The sequence below is a fragment of the Diprion similis genome, chromosome 4 (assembly GCF_021155765.1).
Source record: "Diprion similis isolate iyDipSimi1 chromosome 4, iyDipSimi1.1, whole genome shotgun sequence".
NCBI classification, from domain to species: Eukaryota; Metazoa; Arthropoda; class Insecta; order Hymenoptera; family Diprionidae; genus Diprion; species Diprion similis.
Genome location: NC_060108.1, coordinates 25,642,552 through 25,661,544, shown reverse-complemented (window position 1 = coordinate 25,661,544; position 18,993 = coordinate 25,642,552). Strand labels below are relative to the sequence as shown.

Sequence of the window (18,993 nt, the reverse complement as noted above, 5' to 3'; positions counted from 1 at the left end):
ATGTCAGCGTCCTCTGTTCACCTGCTCCAGTTTGCTTAAATTCGTCGGGACGAAAGGGGTTGGGGGGGGGGGGGGTTGAACAGCCTAAAACCGTGTGCAGTTCAAGGTGGTGCACATGTCGCGTGATGAATGCGCCTAGAAAGTGACGATTAGCGAATGTTGCAGCCCGGTTACACCGGGAGTTTGGCGAAGGGTTTGGGTTGGCAGGGTTGAAGTTAGTCCCGCCCGGCAGGCGCGCAATATTATCAGCTAATTTAAAGGGCTCGCGACGGTCTGCGAGGCGGGAGGAACCCTGAAGAGAAGAAGTTATTGGCGTCGCAGCTGTCGCCGATCTCGCCCGGGTGCAGAGCTGATTGTCGGCGGCCACCAACTCGTCGACACCCGGGGTCAGACCCATCGTCGAGGGGCGGAGGCGCGATATTCGCCGCTTCCACTTCTCCCGCCCTCGGCGAAGGGGCGGCGGAGGCGCCAGCTTGCAACGGTCTCTTAAACTCCAGCTTCCGCGTACCCGGCAACTCCGAGAGTATATATGTCCGTGTGTCGCAGCCGCTGTCGCTGTTACAAACTGCCGTTTCTGGCCCGCGGGCCGCGGGTCGCGGCGTTATTACCACCGGGGTTGACGCATTGCAGAACGACGGCCGAATGTTTCTTTCAGGAATCTGCAGGCCTGCAGGTGAAAGCGCGGAAAGAGCTTCGCCTCGAGCCGTCCGGGGCCATCTCGCAGTCGTAACTGCGTTATTTAGATTAAAAAGGAGGCATACATCAGAGATAAGCGTCCTCTAGATTGACCACTTGGCCGCCGGATGGCCCTAAAGCGGCTCCGTGACCGTCCCACGCGAGAAATCTCTCCCGGCATCTTGCCCCCCTCGTGTCTTTTCCCTCCCCCGGTCATTCTCATCCTCCTGTTATTCCCGCTCTTGTATACTTATTCTTACCCCGCGGTCTCCACCGCCGCACGCAACGACTCGCCCCCGCCTTCTTCCCTAGACCAGCTCGCCGTTTCGCCTCGGAGATTTAGAGGTCAACGATAAAAAATCGGAATTTTTATCCGTGCCAAATAGAATACGAGGGTCCCTCCTCCTCGGCTACGGAGAACCAAACCAGCCACGCTTTTCGCTGGTTTATGGGCAGCCTCACGGGGAGGGTGTAGTTTTTATATTCACGGTACGGGGGCAAGGCGGCTGCCCGCTACCTCGTGTGTGGAATTTGAATCCGCTCGTAATAAAATCCCAGCTTTATGCGACGGACGGGGCGCACCGCCCCCGCCTCTCGATTCTCAGATTCTACCCATAACCCAACGCGCGCCACTAACTTCGTTCGTTCTCACCGCAACCGTGTGGATGTTACCGCAAAAATAGCCCAAACAGATTTTTGCCCAACTCCTTCAGTTCCTCGAAACGCGGTCGACACGAGAGTTTCTCACCAGTTTGATCAGTTCTTTACGATCTTCACCAGTCCTTCCTTTCCTTTTTATTGTAACTTGTGAGTATGTTTGCCAAGGAAAAAGATTCTTCGAAACATTCGGATTTTTAGTATCTGAAAAGAATCAAATCTGACTGGAAGCACTAATCGGTGGCAAAACAGTCGGCCGTGTTTCGGGGCGGCAGATAAAGATGGAGCCCCACGAGGGGTGGAATGGGTTTGTAAAGATCGGACTGCCAATTAACAAAATAGCCGGTGCGAAGCACCGCCGCGCGGTACTAATTCGGCTTAGCGCAATCAACCCCTAACCGGGTCTGGTCCTCTCCCGAGGGTGGACGTATTCGGTCTGTAGGGAAGATCCGTTGTATAATTACCCAAGCGAGCGAACGAGCGAGGTTGAATGTTGATAGCGAAGTCGAAGTAAATCGGATTAGCCAGATATCATCTGCGTAATGTATGTATGTAAGCCGAGTCGCCGCGGTGCGCGCAGCGCCAAAGCCGAAAGCCCGTGTTACACTCGGTGCGTAAGGAAAATAAGGGTGCGCGGACCGAGATAAAGGGTGCATCGGGGCTTCCGCCACCCCGGCGGGACGCGCTCCCTTCCCCAGGCGCTACGACGTCGTCCCCCGAAGAGGATAGGACATGTTTTTCCAGACAATTTGTTCGGCAACATTAATCACACCGATGGATGCATGCAAACGCGTTTCACCCTGCGAACAACGAATGTATCATATCCGCGCTATCCCAAACTCTCCGTACAAAAAGAAAAAAAAAAAAGTCCCAAATGTTCTTTTCTCGTCATTATTTCTTCTCATTTTGTTTTGTGCAAATATTTTTCATCGATGATTCAATTCATCGTTTTTTTTATTTTTCTTTATCGAACCTTACATTTTTTTCAGGGGTGGTTTTTAATTTCCCAGATTAAACGCAACCTCGGGATTTTGTGCGGGTAACGAGATTGAGGCGAGTCGAGGGAAGGGTGGGCAGTAACTATCAGTGACGCGTACGGCGTTAAATCGGTTTGTTGACACACATAAACCTGTCGACGGATATCGGTTTCTACATCCGTCGACGAGCCCCGAACAGCAACTCTCCGCCGTCCGATCGGCGTGGCAATTGCTAATTAACGCGCGATAACCCGAGCCGCGGATCCGTGGGTGCGATAACTCTCCGTCGGTTGTACCTATCAGGCAAAACCCGAGGCTGCGAAAGGCGATGCGGAAAATATTTCGCCGGTTAAAAACGGGCCAGAAAGTCCTTTCGTGAACCTTTTTTCAACAGTGCTTAATGTAATATTGCAGTCAGTCGGTGCTCCCGCAGCCGAGCATCAAAACCCTTTGCATTACCGGGCTGCAGCAGTGAAATTGATTACCAATAGCACTACCAGACGAGTCTCGACGTTCCTGGTTCGCCCAGCTTCCGAGGCAGTAATGATGTTTTGATGCGAGCCTCGGGTCGGCGGATATTGACTGCAGTTAACTAATGGAACCTCTCTTGATAATTACGAATGGTTACGCGAGGAGTAAATATTACCTCGCTGAGCGGCAGTAATCATCGTTATCCTCGGCATTCCTGAGTCGTCGGAACAACGCGCCGGTGTTATAGCCGAGCTTCCATTGCAGCGTTAATCCGACCAACGAAATCAGGCGACGTCATTCGGTACGTAAGTTACCGTATAACGCTCTGCGGAAACGAAAAATCTACACGTAATGTGAAAATGTACACATACACACACTCGTATGTGTTAGTTATCTACCGCGTTACGATCAGTGGGGGTCTACCCAGAAATTTAGGGTTTTTCATCAGCTGTCAAAAGAAATTGGTGATTAAAATCAACGACTTGAACCGCAGCGCGTTATATGGATATTATTTTCATCGTTTTCTTCAGGTTTGTCGGAAGCATATCGATGTTCTTAAAGTTATCGTCATATTCATCAAATAGAAACATCACCAGTCTATTCTTAGATGTTTACTCATAAAAATTCAACGAAATCGTCAAGTCACTGATTTTTGTCATTACATAATTGCTGGCTCGTTTTGTTACCTTTTCCATTTTTCATACGAAATTTCCAAGTGTTAAAGCACCGGGCAGGAAGTGTCGACACTTTTTATGTGTAGTTCACGCGGTGTAAATGTCTATGTAACCTCCATAATACACTAATCTTTATCTAATTAACGTTATGCAAGTTTTTTACTGTAGGTAACAGGAAAAAATGTTAAAATCGCGTGTTTTTGTCTGTTTCATTTCTTTTCTCGACGTATCTCTTTTTCGTTTCCGGGCTCACGACCTTTTCTTTTTTTGCTTTCTTTCTGTCATTCCGTTCTTTTTTTTTTTATCCCTCCATCCCTACGCAGCTTGCGTCATTGCGAGCATACCGCTAAGTCTTCCGCGTCACGATTCCCACGCGACACGTGATCAAATTCACGCGTTATTCACGCACACAAATCGTGCCCACCACCCACGTATGCATGCACGTACAAGCATCTACTGCTTAGTCTGCAAAATACAGCGTCATGCAGTAAACACCCTGCAATAAATTTCTATTTTATGGAGTACCATCATATGCTTCGCTCTCTCCAGGCCTCCCATAAAAATGTAACGGGATCTGAGCCCGCTGCAATCTATTGCCGCTTACGTATTATATACAGTATTAACGATTACGATTGCATTGATGGTGCCGTTTTTTTTTCACCGATTCTTTTCGATATAAACTTTTGAGAAATTCTTTTTTTTTCACTATTACTTCACTCAAAGTTTCTTTGAGAAGAGAGATGAGAAACAGAAATTTATTTCTGACCTGGGAGTTTTCCTAGCGGGATTATCGACGCATTGAACGACGTCGATCTGACGGTGCAGTATTACAAGGTGTTCATCGCATAATGAAAACTGCATTAAAACGCGCGCACCGAAATTCCGAATCAGGATGAGACGTCGTGCAGGGATGGGGTGTTAGAAAAGTGTTTTGTCATCCATGCAGGGGTGAACGTTGTGCCGAGGAAAGCGGCAGGCTGCTAAGAGAACAATACGTCCACCTCGTACCTCGGCGCCCATCCTCATCCCCATCCCCCTCCACCTCCGTACCCTCAGAGGCTTTGCATCCGGAGTTCGAGTAGGTTCTTCATTATGTCGCGATAATCCGCGCAACGCCTCCGGAAACAAAAGCTGTATCGATTTCGGGTCATTTGTTGTGGTTATTGTGTCGCGATACCGGGGGGGGGGGGGGGGGGGAGGAGGATGTAGCTCGCGGATTATCAAGTGACAAGAAGCTACACACGAACAGAGACAACGCTCGTTTCAATCGGGGGTGAAAAAATTCCAGCCCAACCCCCTTTGCAGAAGAGCCTTTTTCGAATTTTTCTACAAGTTTTCCGGGAGGGGATCAGCCGGCTTCGGCTCACCAGCTCTTGTTGGTTACAGCCGGGGTGGAGGGCGGACTCGCGGGTTTCCGAGCTGCCGAGTTTCTCTGCGCTCTGCTTCTCTCAGCCCGCGGGTTGGGGGCTGGGGTGGCTCGGGTGGCGCGCCATTGTTCGGGCGATATTTCAGCCACGGGGGCGGCTGGCAGGGGCGGGAGTCAGCTGGCTGTGACATGCCGCCTACACCGCCAAAGGGGAAAGCCGAGGCACTGAGAGGCAAAGCGACCGGGGTGGCTCGGGGTGCGCCGGGATACTCTTTCATCTAACGATATCCGGGGCCTTGACACAGAGCGGCTAAGTTATATCCTCTGTGTTCCTCGTGTAATTCGATTCAAACTCGCGCTGCGGTTACCCCGCCTCATCCCTCGCCTTGCGCATCCACCGCGACAACAGTTTTACAAATATATCCATGTATGTATCCACGTGCGACGGGCTTGTTTAAGAGATAGTGCCTGCCCGTTTGTTCCTTGAAACCTGCTTGCTTCGCTGGATATATTTTTTCGAAAGCTCCTAAACACAGCTATCGCAGCGTCAAGATCACGACATTGTATACTTACGTAGGTAGGTAGGTAACGTAACGCAGACGTAACGAAGGGGTTGAAAAGGTGAAGCGGTCGAGCTATTAAAACACGGGATGTTCGACTAATACCCGAGATAGGCAAAGTATGTTTCTTGAACCCGTCAACTCAAATTGGTTCTGAAGGTTCTTAACGGCGAGCTCCGGAGCGCGCGAGGCATCAACCCGTTATACTCAGCATCTTTGACTTATAACTTGCCCGACGGCTTTCCGACTATAATGGTATACATAGACGAGAGTTTAATAATTATTATTCATAAGACTCTCCCGGGAGTCAGCCAGGCGTGAGACTAAGCAAGAAAGATGTGCTGCAAAACAAGGGGGCTGCGCCTCTCCTGCTTCTATCCTCGTTCCCCGAGTCCCGATTTCACCCGGTGCGTACGACGCCCTCCACCCACCCCCCACCTCACCCCCGACGATCCGGCCAAGGGTGCCCGGACCCAGTCGAGCGGAAACCCAATCACTTCCGGCGTCTGCGCCCATTAGGGAGCCGCGACGCTGACGTCGACTGACGTACACCCCCACCCCCCCTCGTCCTTCGTCCACATCGCCGCCTCTTATGCCCCCAAAACATACCGCAAATCTATTGTTTGGGAAGCGCTCGCTCGGAAGCCTCTCCAATGGGCTAATGATCCTGCCTCGAACCTTCTTCTCGACACCGTATAGTATATTCGATTCTTTGTTCCTGCAGACGACGATACTGCTGCTTTTACTACGTGCACGAGTAACGACACGAGTTGTGGTTGAGGGCAACAGTTCAGGCGATAATTTTCTCCTTCTCATCTAATCGCACCTTTCTTCATTCTATGTTCCAGGTTTATCAATGCGAGACGTAGAATCGTTCAGCCTATGATCGACCAGAGCAACAGAGCCGGTAAGTCGCAGCCAGTTATGTCACTCGACTTATTACACACGATTTCAACAAACTCACACGAAACACGAACACATTCACACTTGGTGGTAAACGGAGCTACGTTGTATGCATGTGATAATGCCGAGAGGACGAGCCAGGAGATCCTGAAACCTAAGCTTCGGTAAATTTCGTAGGAAGTCGACGTGAGTCAGGGGGCGCGGTTCATTAATAATAGTGACAGTCTTGCGTATACTTAGGATGTTTAACCAGCAGTCACGCTGTCTTTTGAATACGAATTGAAAACTTATTTTCGTACTTAATTTGTAGACACGGATATGGATCGGGTTTCACCTCGATGTTGCGGTTAATCGCATTATACGAAACTGGTTGTAGACCGACGGTGTAATTGATCATCCCACAATCCAGAGCGACAATTGTAATTCAATCACGTATCGCGCTCTGAGCATACTTGATAACGCTTAATAAAATCAATCAGTTCGAATAGCCGATGTTTTACTCAAAGCCTTTGTTTCACTGCCCCGTAATTGAATCGATGAATTATTTAAACCAACAATTCTCCTACCAACCGCGATGCTTCACTCAACCTCTAACCAAATACTACGCTCGGAGATACCTACTTGATTCGTACCTTTTAGTCAGACACGTTTCCAACTAATTCCGTTTCCGTGTTCGCTCTGACATTCCGCTGGAAAATACCCGCGTGCGGGAGAATATTGAAATTCTAAATATGTCTCAGAACGGGATTAGAAATAAATTGAAATATCGATACGAAATGAAACCATTTCGAACAATTTCTAGAATATTTTCCCCCTGAATTATCCTTAGAACACGAATCGGATATAGAGTTACCTAGTTTTATTAGCTAGTAGAATAATTAGATGAGTATTTTGAGAGAGTTATAAAAATAAATTTACTTTCCGGCAATTTGAAATCTAACTTGATTCCCGGGAGGCCAGACGGGCGGTTGAATCTTGATTTCAAACTGGCGTGAATTTAGTTAATTTCTTATCTCCGAATCCGAAGCAACGCTCTTCAGGAGGTGAGAATCGCCTCGTCGGATATAGTAGAACGAGAGACAACAAGAAGGGCGAACAGGGAGGAGGAGGAGGAGGAGGCGGAGGGTTGGCTCTCGGGTTGAAGGGTTCGGGAATAAAGGGGCGAAGAGACGTAACGCGCGGCGAGGGGCGAGGGATGCGCAGGCGGGGCGGGTGGATAACGCCAGGATAACGTCCGGATAACGCTTGGATAACGGCGGGATAATTGGTAGCGGTGATCAGACTGGGTTTTACGATCCGGGAACATGCGGCTGTCCCGGGAAACCTTTCCGGCCGAGTTTCGCCCCCGCTTCTACTCTCATCGGGAAAACTACGGCTCTTAAGAAAAGTCTCAGCGGCGAAACAGCGGCGGCGAGGGTTCCGGGTCCAAACGCGGGCCGACATTTCGCGCACTTTTACGACTCGGCCGACCCTCCCCGTCCACCTCTTCCTTCTCATAAACACTCACTGAGTTACGGGTTGTTTGTTTTACCGAAACCAGGCTTTAGGGGCGGTTTAGCGCAAGTAGCTCTCCACCCCGCCTCGCGGCTGCGGAATTTCGGCGAACGCCGATTGAAAAATTGCTCAAATTATCGCCCGCCTCTCACTCGCCGGAGGGATTCGGCAGCTGAGGTGCTTGGAGGCGACGACGTCGCGTTATACCTTCGCCGGGAGCAAAGTGGAAATCCGTGTCCGCCAGATTATCATCCCGGAGTCAATCCTGATCAGTCCAACCCCTCCGCTCGCCCACTCTTCCCTCTCCCGCTCTCCACTCTCTGCTTGCCTGACTTCCTTCACCGCTCCCCGACCACCAAAATATCTCGCGGTTTTCCCGCCGCCTTTATTTTCAAAATCCTTTCAATCACGCGCCCCAACGCGCTAGCCCAAGGGGAGAAGAACACATAACCGCAAACTATAAACTCTCGGTGCATCATTTTACGAGAGGGAGGAAGTAGTCCCTTGCTTAGGTTTCTATTAACTTCGTATCGGCGCGTGTCTCAACGACGAGAACGATAACGACGGGAGTCCACGTCTCCGTCGCAAGTTGCGAAAACTCACCCTTCTAATCATCGACGTAATTACCTACTTTCACAAAGTAGACTTCCTTTCGGGCATCGACTTCGTCAGCTCAGCGCAGCTCTCGATACGCGAAATTCAACCCCATCAAGCGGCCAGACTTTCATATTCGATTCTCTCGAATTCCCGTCGAAATCCACCTACGCCCTTCTGATAATATCGCAAGGAATTGTCGGAGGTGGAACGAGGAGCTCGAGCATAGCCGGGCAGATACACCCCTCCGTGTTTTCAGAACGACGTTGTAAAAACGTAACAGCTCGCCCGAAAGTGTCGTAAAGCTGAGACTTTGCCACGGCAGCGCGCGTACACTTGGCCCGATGTTTTGTGCAAACGGCGCCATGACAGGCAATAAGACGTATATGGGGAGGAGGTGGAGGTCGCGTGGTATTCTCGTAAAATTACCCCAAGCGTATGCCTTGCAGGCAGTTATATTTATTGCGCGACAAACGAGAACGAGAAAAATTTCCTACCGCTCGAGCTAGGTCAGGGTTGTCTACCGCTGCCCGTTCAATCTCCAGGATCGCGACGTCGAGTTAAAGGACGAGTCCTAGAATCGCCTGCTTCTGAACTACGGCAGTGTTTTGTTTTACAAAATTAAATAATCCCCCAAAATTTTCAAATTTAAGCGTACGTGTAGCTCCTCGATGAAATCCTAAATCCATCGACCGCATCCCCTAGGCTTCTCCCATCTATTCATGCGGTTATCCATTAATGTCTAATGGCGAACGCGCATCGGCTTGTTGTGGGATTTTTTCGTTTCAAAATACGTCGAGTAAATGAATTTTCGTCCTGGGTAAGTGAGTGGCGGAGCGCCGATTGGCGTAATGGGCAAAACGAGCGATAGGGCCGCGAATGGCTCGTCGAGGGAGCCGAGCGATGGTTTTTGGCGAGGGGAGCGGGGCGAGCATCACGCAGCTAGTCTACGGGTCTTCCATTACGCGTTCCAAGACTTTCCCTTCAGAATTAATAGCCAGAGACACACTCCGGTTATTACGCAGCGATTGTGCCGCGGCGACGATTTCCAGCGGGGCTGAGAGTGGGAAGGGGGGGGATACCCTTCTTCCTTCTAGTCCGTTGTCACTGGAAAAATTACGCGCGAGTCCCGGCAGCTAGATACTTCTATTCGGGATGTTTCTGGCGCAGGGCGCACCGGCAATCGTCGTAATGAAAGTATGATTGATGACGCCCTCGGCCGTGCAACACCAGCATCATTAGCCGGCAAGTAGGACAACCGACGGGTTGGCTGGCTCGTCGTTCCAACGCAGCCGTCACACGACTTGGAACATGTCACGCACCCATTAAACGCATTATGCATTAGTCCAATCTGGAGATGCGGACCGAGTGCCAAGCCGCACGATTACCACTCTCCGAAAGTCGTATCTGGTGATGTTAACACTGCTTTGAGTTGCGGTTCACAAGTATTTAGGATCCGAGGATATGGAAGAGTGTAGGAGGATCGATGATGCACCGAAGAACGTACGTCTTCCGTCTCACGATCGTCAAGCTTCCTTCTCGTGCTTTATCTACGATTCCGTCGGATTTTAATTTCAATAACGGAAACACCGGAGCGCCGTTCGAGCTTTCGTTTTTAATCACACTTTCACCCGTTCCATCCTTCCCGATTTTCCGCGATCCTGGTCCCGAGCAACAACGCCCAGAGAGACCTGCTTTCCAGAGTTTCGGTAATTGAGGGAAAAAAACAAAGAGCTAACGCGAGGCAGCGCTGTTTCTAAGGGCGTTTTTGTCCCCTCGGACATTTATTTTATTTAGCCCCGTCCCCTGGAATACCATAGAGCAGAAAGAGGCGGCGAGAGAGGATTCGGAGCTGGTCACTCCGCTACTCAATTCTCCCATTCCATCGGCGCGCCGTAGGATCCCGTCGAGCGTGGAGGAGAAGTGGAGGGAGTCTGGACCCGGCCGAGATGGACACAGAGAATCGCCATTACAAATTGACAACCTTGATTGATGGCGTTGGTGCGGGCGGGGTGGCCCGGGTGCCGAGCCAAGTGAGATGGAGTGGATTCGGGGCGCTGGAGGGACCTCGCCTCCACCTCCACCTCCACCCCCACCCCCGCCTCCGCAGCGGCAGATAGCGACCCGCAACCCCGAAGCCCCGAAGGGAAAGACCCGGGCGAGCCTTATCGAGACGATGCTCTCAGCGAGTCCGTGACGAATGACCCGAGACTAGATGCGAAAGGATCCGATGCGCGGAGCTGGGGAGTCCGACCGAATATGAGATCGACTCCGAGAGCTTCGCTGGACTTATCTCGACGACCGGATGTCCCGAATGCCGGACAGAGCCGGGATACTCACGGAGGCAATTTTCCACCCGAGTATCGTGGCCATGGAACCTACTATTCCTATAACGAAAACAACGCGGTTCGGCGGTTGGAAAAAATGAGACCGATTTACTTCTCGAGTAGTTTTCACATTCGTTAAAGTATTCAGTCTCGAAAATGTTATTGTCTAAGGAGATTGGACAGTCGAGAATCTTTTTGGCAACGCTGATGTTCTCATAAATCCAATAATAAAAACCTATCGGAATTATAAACAAGAACTTAGTTATAAATTTTTCAGTTTTTAATGTCGAGGAAACGATTTCACTGTGCAGATTCCATTCTTTCAGTTTTTCCTGAAAATGCCTATAATATTTCCACTAATTAATACGCGAAATAATTCCCGTGATTTTTCAGTTGCCTCGGCACAACGTTTGACGGATTATAGGTCATAATTCTGACTCCCGAAAGCCCAAAACTAAATTTTTTTTCTCTAAAATGCAAACTATTCGATCCGCAATACTCGTAATAAAAATTCCAAATTCAACTCTTGCCAAAGGAGGTACAGCAGCAAGCTATTTCGGCCGGTTATTCGGGCTCCAAAAAGCTCTGAGGGTTCCGCGTATCCTGCAGGGGGAGAAGCGTTTCTGTTTCGACGGACATTACGTCGTTCCTGTCACGTAGTAGTATGATATAGAGTTACTTAGCCGCGCGACCTCCGGCATTACGGCCCTGAGCGAGGGCGAGAGAGGTGCTCGGATGGTCCTTATACGGCATACGTCATACGTCATGCGTTAATTGAAACGGGGGTTCCGGCGGCGGGCGTCGCCTACAAACGACCGCCTTATAGAAATGTTATTATTTGTCGGAGGGGAGCCGCGACGTCGAAGGCTCGAAGGCTTACCTACGACGAAATTGCATTGCTCTTCTTCGTTCTCCGCTTCACGATTTTGCGATGCGAGAAAAACTTGCAGCGCGGTTTTCCGCGCTCCAGGACTCATGTCCGATTGATTTTCCTCCGAACTCAGCTTTTAATCCCGAATGTAAATTCGACGCGAAATCAACCATCCCTGCGGATATAAATTGGTCCAGGAAATGAAGGACCCGACTGACCAGCGGCGCTCGATCGGAGCCCCGAGATAGGCGGGCGAGGGTCGTCCGACACCCGGCGACGGGATCCTGCTAGATTTTTCATGCCCTCGAGGCGCGTCCGGTGTATCAAGGTTCGAGTAGCCGGCTCGGAGGGTGGACCTATCTTATCAGGCCAGCATAATGGCCTGTTCTATCGCATCTCGAACCGTTGACCGGTGACCCCTAGACAACTTGGAGCGCCGTTTTACCCCGGAGTTTGACCGTAGTTTTGAAGACGGTTTCGACGAGGTATACGTGCAGCGTAGTTCAGAGGATTTTTCCTCCTTTCCATAGAATTACCGCAATCTGTTCTGTCGAACGATGACTCGTTTCCATCGGTCTTTCCCGCTATTTTCTCACCCCCCTTCAACCCTCGGCGAGGCTCGATTGATCGCTTCTCTTGTACCGCCGCTCCGATAATTACGAAATGTTTGTTTTCCTTCGCAATATTATAAAGTTTGCAAGAAATCGCGGGGCGTTTCGCAGCGACTAAGTCCTGCTCGCGAGTCATTCCGTCTCGATTCCGATTAATATTCTCCTCTCGATTTCGACCGCGCCACAATCCGGGTTTGAAATGTATAAAAGAGGCATAGGATCCAGAGATTCGCCTACAACTCGGCGGCTCCCAATTACCATAATTTATGGTCGATCGGTTAATTAAAATATCCAAATACTGTAAGGTGCGCCATATAAAATCGTGGTTCGCTCGGGGGGTGCAGCCTTCATCCAGCTCGTATGGCTCTCGCCTCTGTATACACGACGTATACCTCATACCTTATAAATATTAAGAGGTTTATAGACAGGCCTCCTCCTCGCGGCGCGCTCAATCATTAATTATTTATTACGTCAGGCAACGACGGAGAGGCGGACGATCGGGTGAGTAGCGTCTCCTTGTTTACTGTCTTCTTATTTCACCCGATCGGCACGGCAGATTTGGCAAATCTCGTCCGTCCGCAGTCCTCGCAGTGGACGAAATTTATGAGAATTCAAGGCGGTGCAAGAAAGAGAAATGTTGGGAAAAAATATTCGTATCGCAAAATGAAATACACGCGCGATGATCATGCGATAAAACGAACCCCCTGAAGAAATTGGTTAAAATATGCCAAACCGCAACGCCGATGTCGGAGGGTGAAATTAATTTAAACTCGTCATCAAGACGCGCATCCATAAATGCAACGGCTTCTTTCCTCCTGTCCTAACCCAGGACTCCGTGGGATCTTGAAACTGCTGTCGCCGGTCGGTGGAGATCGAAATCGTCCGGCATCCTCGAGGTGTGCAAATCGTAAAATATTTTCGACCCTTTTCGGGGGCAGGAAGCTTCGTTTCAGTGGCCGACTGGCGATCGATGACCGTCCTCCTTTCATCGGCGAAGAAGGCTAGGCGGGCATCCCGGGATCCTGGAGGAACCGAGGAAGGAACTCGCTTGCTGGAGACAGCGGAAGAAAAATAGCGGAAGTCATCGACCTCCAAGGAGCTATATTTCACCCCGATGCAGGGGTTGGCGTGTGTGGCTGTGTGTTTTCGTGTGTGCCCGCCGCTCGTCGAGAGAGTAAAAGGGTGTGCGGAGGAGGAGGAGGGGGGGGGGGGGGGGGGGAGGCGGGAATCTAGGATAGTAGTCCTGCCGTTTCATCATTCCGGTGCGGCGTTTTCCGCTCTTCGCTTGCCGTCCGCATCTGCTCTTTATTTCCTTCCTTCCTTGTCCGCGCGCTTCTTCTTCTTCGTCTTCATCTTCATCTTCATCTTCTTCTTCTTCTCCTCCTTCTCTTCGCTGGACGGGTTTATCTTAAATGAGACTCCCCGAGGCTTAACTCGGCTTGGCAAGGTTAACGGGGCCTTGGCAAGGATGTATCTGATTGATTAAATTCTTGCAATTACAGACGTCCTGCGTGGCCGACGGCAGCTGCGGATATCTTTCCACTCATTCTCCGAGATTATACGTTTTACCCGTTTGCATTCCTCTGCCACATATGCTTCGTTTTCGATTTTTTTTTATTTTTTTATTTTTTCATTTTTCTCTTTCTCTTTTTATCTCATCTTTATTTTTCGCTCGTAAGTACGTCACAAATCTGCCTCGATTATCTGGGATGGCTCTCGCCTTGATCATCTCTTTCTTTTTGTCCCCATCCTTGATCATCTTTTTTTTTCTTTTCTTTCCTTTTTTTTCTCTTTCCAACCGTCATCGATAAAACGCCGTTCCGTTTCAGCCGCGGGAGTTATCACGTGCGAAAACGCAAGTAATGCTGGAAAATATAGGAAGCTCTTGACTCACCAAGTCGGAAACTCGCACGCTGTTTTCTCTGCTCGAAGGGTTCAAGTGTCGCTGACTTCAGCGCGAAATCTGAAATCGATTGCCAGCCGCTTCCTCCTCGTTCAAAATACGTTATCTCATACTGTTTCACCGTCAGCGCTTTTCTCATCTTCTTGCTTTTCTTTCTTTCTCCCCCCCCCCCCTGCCCCTTTTTTTTGTTGTTAGTGTTCTCTTTTTCCCCATTCCATAGAATATCATGCCACCATTTCAGTTCAGTATACATGCAATTGCCGAGTCATGGTTTTGCGTAAATTCCAACTCTATTCTGAGACTAATTTTGATTCGTTGCCCTTCAGACCTTATACATCTTGTGACAAAATTGTATAAAGAAGATTACGCCGCATTGCATAGCGGCAAAAACGGCGAGTGTTTTTGTCCGAGTGATTATTTTCGAGTTACGTAAACGTCGTTACGGTCAATTAAAATGGGTTGCTTCGTGGATTCGTGGTGATGGTGGTGGTGGTGTTCTTTTTCGTATCCATTTCCTTTCTCTTTCATCCTCAATATTTTTTTTTTTTTTTTTTTCACATTGTTCGTTGTTGTTTTTTTCCTCTCCCCGCGAGTCACGAAGCGGAGAAACAAGAGAAGAGATTCCGGAATCGGAAAGTCTCGGTAAATTACCTCGGCTGTTGAGAGAATCACTCCTTCGTTTCTCTCGCTTCCCTCGGCAGTAGAGACAACCTCCGACGCTATATGGGGCAGCGATTCATCGGCTAATGGTATCTTTAACGATAGTTGCGGTAATCAAGGAGCCAGAAGAGCATGACGGCGTGGCTGCGAGTCGGCCAAGTGCAGGGGAAATCGAGGAAAGCGGCCGAAGCATCGCTGTCCTCGAAGAAGGGCGAAGAAGGGCCAAGGAGAACGGCCGCTAAGCGGACCGCCGGGCTAAACAATGAACAATTCGAACCCGAGCTAACCGATGAGTTATTAGATCCGGAGGCATTTCCGGTATTGCTTCGCGGATGACCAATAGTTTCATCGAGGGATCGTTGAAGGATCCGGAGCACATTTCCGGCTTCCGTACCGCGACTCGTCTTCCCCAGTTTCCCGGTTATATCCACTCTTCGTCCTCGACGAGATAGTCGTCGTGGCCGCCTTCCCTTCCCCTTCCCCTTCCTTTTCCCCTCTGCGGTGTCTCCGCGGTTTCCCATTCCGCCCTACTTTTCCACAGTTTCAAAAGATATGGACCGTGCCCTGTAGATGGTCTTCCGTTTCCAATCGAGCCGCTTTTGTCTACCGCCTCGTTCGCCGATCGTGCGGAAATTTTCCTCTTCGTAGGATCAAAAATCCGACAAACTGCAGCCTCGGTACGGCTTAACTCACGCTGGTAATGGCGGATGGTGCAGCCGAGGTGCTGGAATTGGTGCCTGGAGAATGCAGCAAGTCTGGAGGGGCATTTCCGGCGACGGAAGAAGTTAGTTGGCGGCAACACGAAGTGGTCCAGAGTCGTTTGCCAGAAGTTGCTCCGACTTCTCATCGGGAAGTTTCGAGTCCCGGATCGAGAATGGTCGCGCCTAAACCACCGGAGGAGCTGGTAGCTACGCCACCACTCTTGGTGATAGATATGGAAGTCCGGAGAGTAAGAACCATCAGTTTCCCGCCCCGGAGCGAAGTAACGAACTCAACTTCTCGAGATTTAAAGGAATTTTAAAGTTCACTTCGAGACTCCAGCGCTCTCTGCGACGTTGGATTGATGGTTTAATTACGACCACCTGCAGCAGCTGAACCACTTTTCCATTTTCTCTCTTATTTCACGGGCTTCGAAGAGCGGCAGAAACGTTCCAGATACAGACGGACAGGAACTTGTCCACGTCTCCACTACGGAACGCAACCCACGACGGTTTAGGGTGAAACCTCGATGAAACCGCTCGGCGGAGCTGCCGGGTCGGCGCACACCAGCTGGTATACACATAACCGTAACTCGGTGGCCAGCAATGAATCTCCTTTTAGAAGTTTCGGGGTTGTTCGTCGGGGAGTAAGAAGCATGAAAGCAGCAGGGCCCGTTTTCTCTCACTCGGTTGGCTGGCCGCCCTCCCATCCCATATACCCCCTTTCCTCAGGACTCTCAGTCTCAGTCTCTGAGTTTCAGCCTTCAGCCTCAGCCTCAGCTTCCCTCTTTCGGCGTGCAACTCCCTTTTAGATCCCATCCCAGAATACTTTCTCGCAGCTTAGCGGACGGCAATTAACGGCTCCCTCATTTCCCCTCTAAATAAATTACGGAGGTATAACGCCCGCGCTCCTGCAGAGGGGTCCTTCCCTCTCCCTCTCCCTCTCCCTCCCCCTCTCTACACTCGTTCCTAACCGTAAGCGTAAGCGCGCCTTCGGATTTACGTCCCGAAGGCTTTATTGCGTCGCCCCGCGCCTTTTTCCCCAACCAAACCAAACTAAACCAAACCAAACCGACCGACCGAACGGTATACGGTTCGCCTCGATCTCATCCGATTTCGTTATATTCCCGCCCTGAATTTACCGGCTAAACTCAAAGCCCCGCGAACTGCATTCGATTAAGCAAGCTTCTCCGGAGAAACGATCAACGGGCTTTTAAATGGGCCCGACCTACGACCGACTGTCATCGGCGAGAGTGGACGGATGACGGGGCCCGGATTCTGGGACTTGACGGAGCGTGATTATAACAGCGAGGAACCAGTTTTCACTCGCATGTTTAAACCTCACGAGGCTATCCCAGATGCAAATGATGCTTCGAACCGCAGTGGCGGCAGCTACGCTAGTTGGATTCCAGCGGTTTTTGCGAGGCTTTCACGAGAGAAAACGCTCGGCATGTGGGTCTCATTTGGTGAAATCCAGGGTTCAGAGCACGCGGGGCTGCTCGGGTCGCCCTGGGCTCCCATCCTGGACTCCCTGGCGCGTTACGGCGCAGTTTAATCACACTACCAGCGTATCTCTCGTTAGTGGATATCGCCTGGGCGGCTATTATATGAGACTACATTCCTCAGTCTACCCTGGAGATGCGATACGGCTTACCGCCTTACCGCCGTTAGCTATATACGTGTATAACATACGTGTATAGGTACCGCCTGTTACAGCTGCACTGGGATCTATTATCTTTCGAGTTCTTAGCTAGGATTTCACGCTGGCAAAAACTCTCAGCTACGACGAGTCTCATCGTGTCCAACTTTTATTGCAGGTTTCAAATTGCAACCATTCGCTGTTATACGTAAATACTTACTATCGTCCGCTAAAAGGAAATCAAGTATTTCTTAGTTCTTGTTCTTATTACCCCACGTATGCTAGTAAACCGTGACTTCACCCCCTCCCCCTCGTTCTCTCGTTCTTTTCGATCCCATTGACTGACCAAAAGTGAAACCAATCCGGTGTACAAAAATTAAACACCGCTACGGAGATAGATGAGAGTCGGAGGATTTATGGGTATTGATAAAGATCTACGCGGATGGTAGGGGTGAGGGGGGGGGCGGGGGGGGGGGGGGGGGGGGGGAATGAAGTTGTTGTCAGAGGTTTGGTCGGGGCGCCGGGCGCCATTGAGACTCTGCGAGACTGTATCGGCGTAGATTGAGGTCGCGGCTAGACTCGGGTTGGCTTCGGTTGGCTTCGCCGGCGGATTTAGCATAAGAAAGGCTTGTGGAACGGTGGTGCACAATAGTGCGCCCTTGCATTCAGGATTTCACCGGAGCCGTCGCCGGCGCTACTCAGCAGTCGGCCTGGGGCTGATCGTAGATGGGGAAAAGCGGGAACTCGACTGGGCCAAGAGAGAGGCTGCAGGGATCCGAGGGTGGGACGCAATCACGGTACTTGATTTATTGAGGCAATATACATTAAGATACCAACATTAAAACTAGGGGAGACTCACTCCCGTCCGGCAGCCAACGCGGCTCCGTTACACACGAGGAGTTGACAAGAAAGCTCATAGGGAAGAAGGAGGAATCTCGAAAGTAGGAGGATAGCAGAAGCTTTCCTACTCTTATAACCGCTGCTCAGTTCCTATAGCTCCGTCAGGACGCGCAACACACATACACACACACACACACACATATACAGTCACACTATTCAATAAAAATATGGCGAACATTGTTCCTCAATCTTGATTCTTTTGTAACAAGTCTCTATAAACAAGTCGTAAACATTGTTCAAAACCCTGCGAATCAAGGTTCAAGTTCAGCCATGTTGAAACAGCCAAGTGTGGTTCGATCGAGAAAGGAACGAATGTCCACGGAATTTTTTTGGGGACTTGTGTTTGGTTCTAAAAAATTGTCCATGATCGTGACGATTCTGGATCGAATCGCGCGGCCTACAAAGCAACACAGCTCGATCGAATCGAGAATTTCGCATAGCCGCCTGCCGGCTGAAGAACAGGGTTCTAACCGTAGTAACGCGTAGTGTTTCCGCCGTTGTCTGCAGGGCCGAGCGGGGCGTACAGCCCGGAAGCGACGATGGGCTACATGATGGACGGACAGGCGGCCAGCATGATGCATCGACCGCCGGGAGACCCCACCTTCCACAACCAGTACCACTACCCTCCGGAATACTACGGCCACCCCTTATAAAGGTAAGCAAACGTAGCGCCGTGTCATCATCCCCTTAGCGACAGGGTTGGAGTCGGAAAATACACTCGGAGGTTCGCGTTCGGTTTTAACGACCGCGATGCGGATCGATGAAAGTGGTTTCAGTTGCACCGCTTACGGTGGTTACATCACTCCTCGAAATAAAAGCCAACTCTGTCGTGCGAAGAGGGGTTTTGGTTTTTCATTTTCAAGCTCGCGCCAAGATCATCATCCCCTTTCAGAGATTCGACTCTTCGATCTTCTGCTTTGTGTTACAGCTAAAGGCGTTCGAACCGAGTGCAGGCGAGAACGAAGTTTGCGTCTGATGCCGTATCGCGCGTGAATGGATCTGCGGATCACGGA

The 18,993-nt window shown here is 50.3% G+C and overlaps 1 protein-coding gene across 2 annotated transcripts in view; it reads left to right on the top strand.

Moving 5' to 3' along the window:
- Positions 1-18,993, top strand: part of LOC124405115 (homeobox protein homothorax) — a 287,444-nt gene extending 268,451 nt beyond the window's left edge. The window contains exons 12-14 of one of the 2 annotated variants that reach the window (XM_046879750.1): positions 6,229-6,287; positions 18,488-18,635; positions 18,909-18,993. In XM_046879750.1, the coding sequence (XP_046735706.1) occupies positions 6,229-6,287; positions 18,488-18,633 (205 nt within the window). In that variant the 3' untranslated portion in view covers positions 18,634-18,635; positions 18,909-18,993. Of the gene's footprint in view, positions 1-6,228; positions 6,288-18,466; positions 18,636-18,908 lie in introns of both variants that reach the window. The other variant, XM_046879749.1, reaches the window with a different exon arrangement.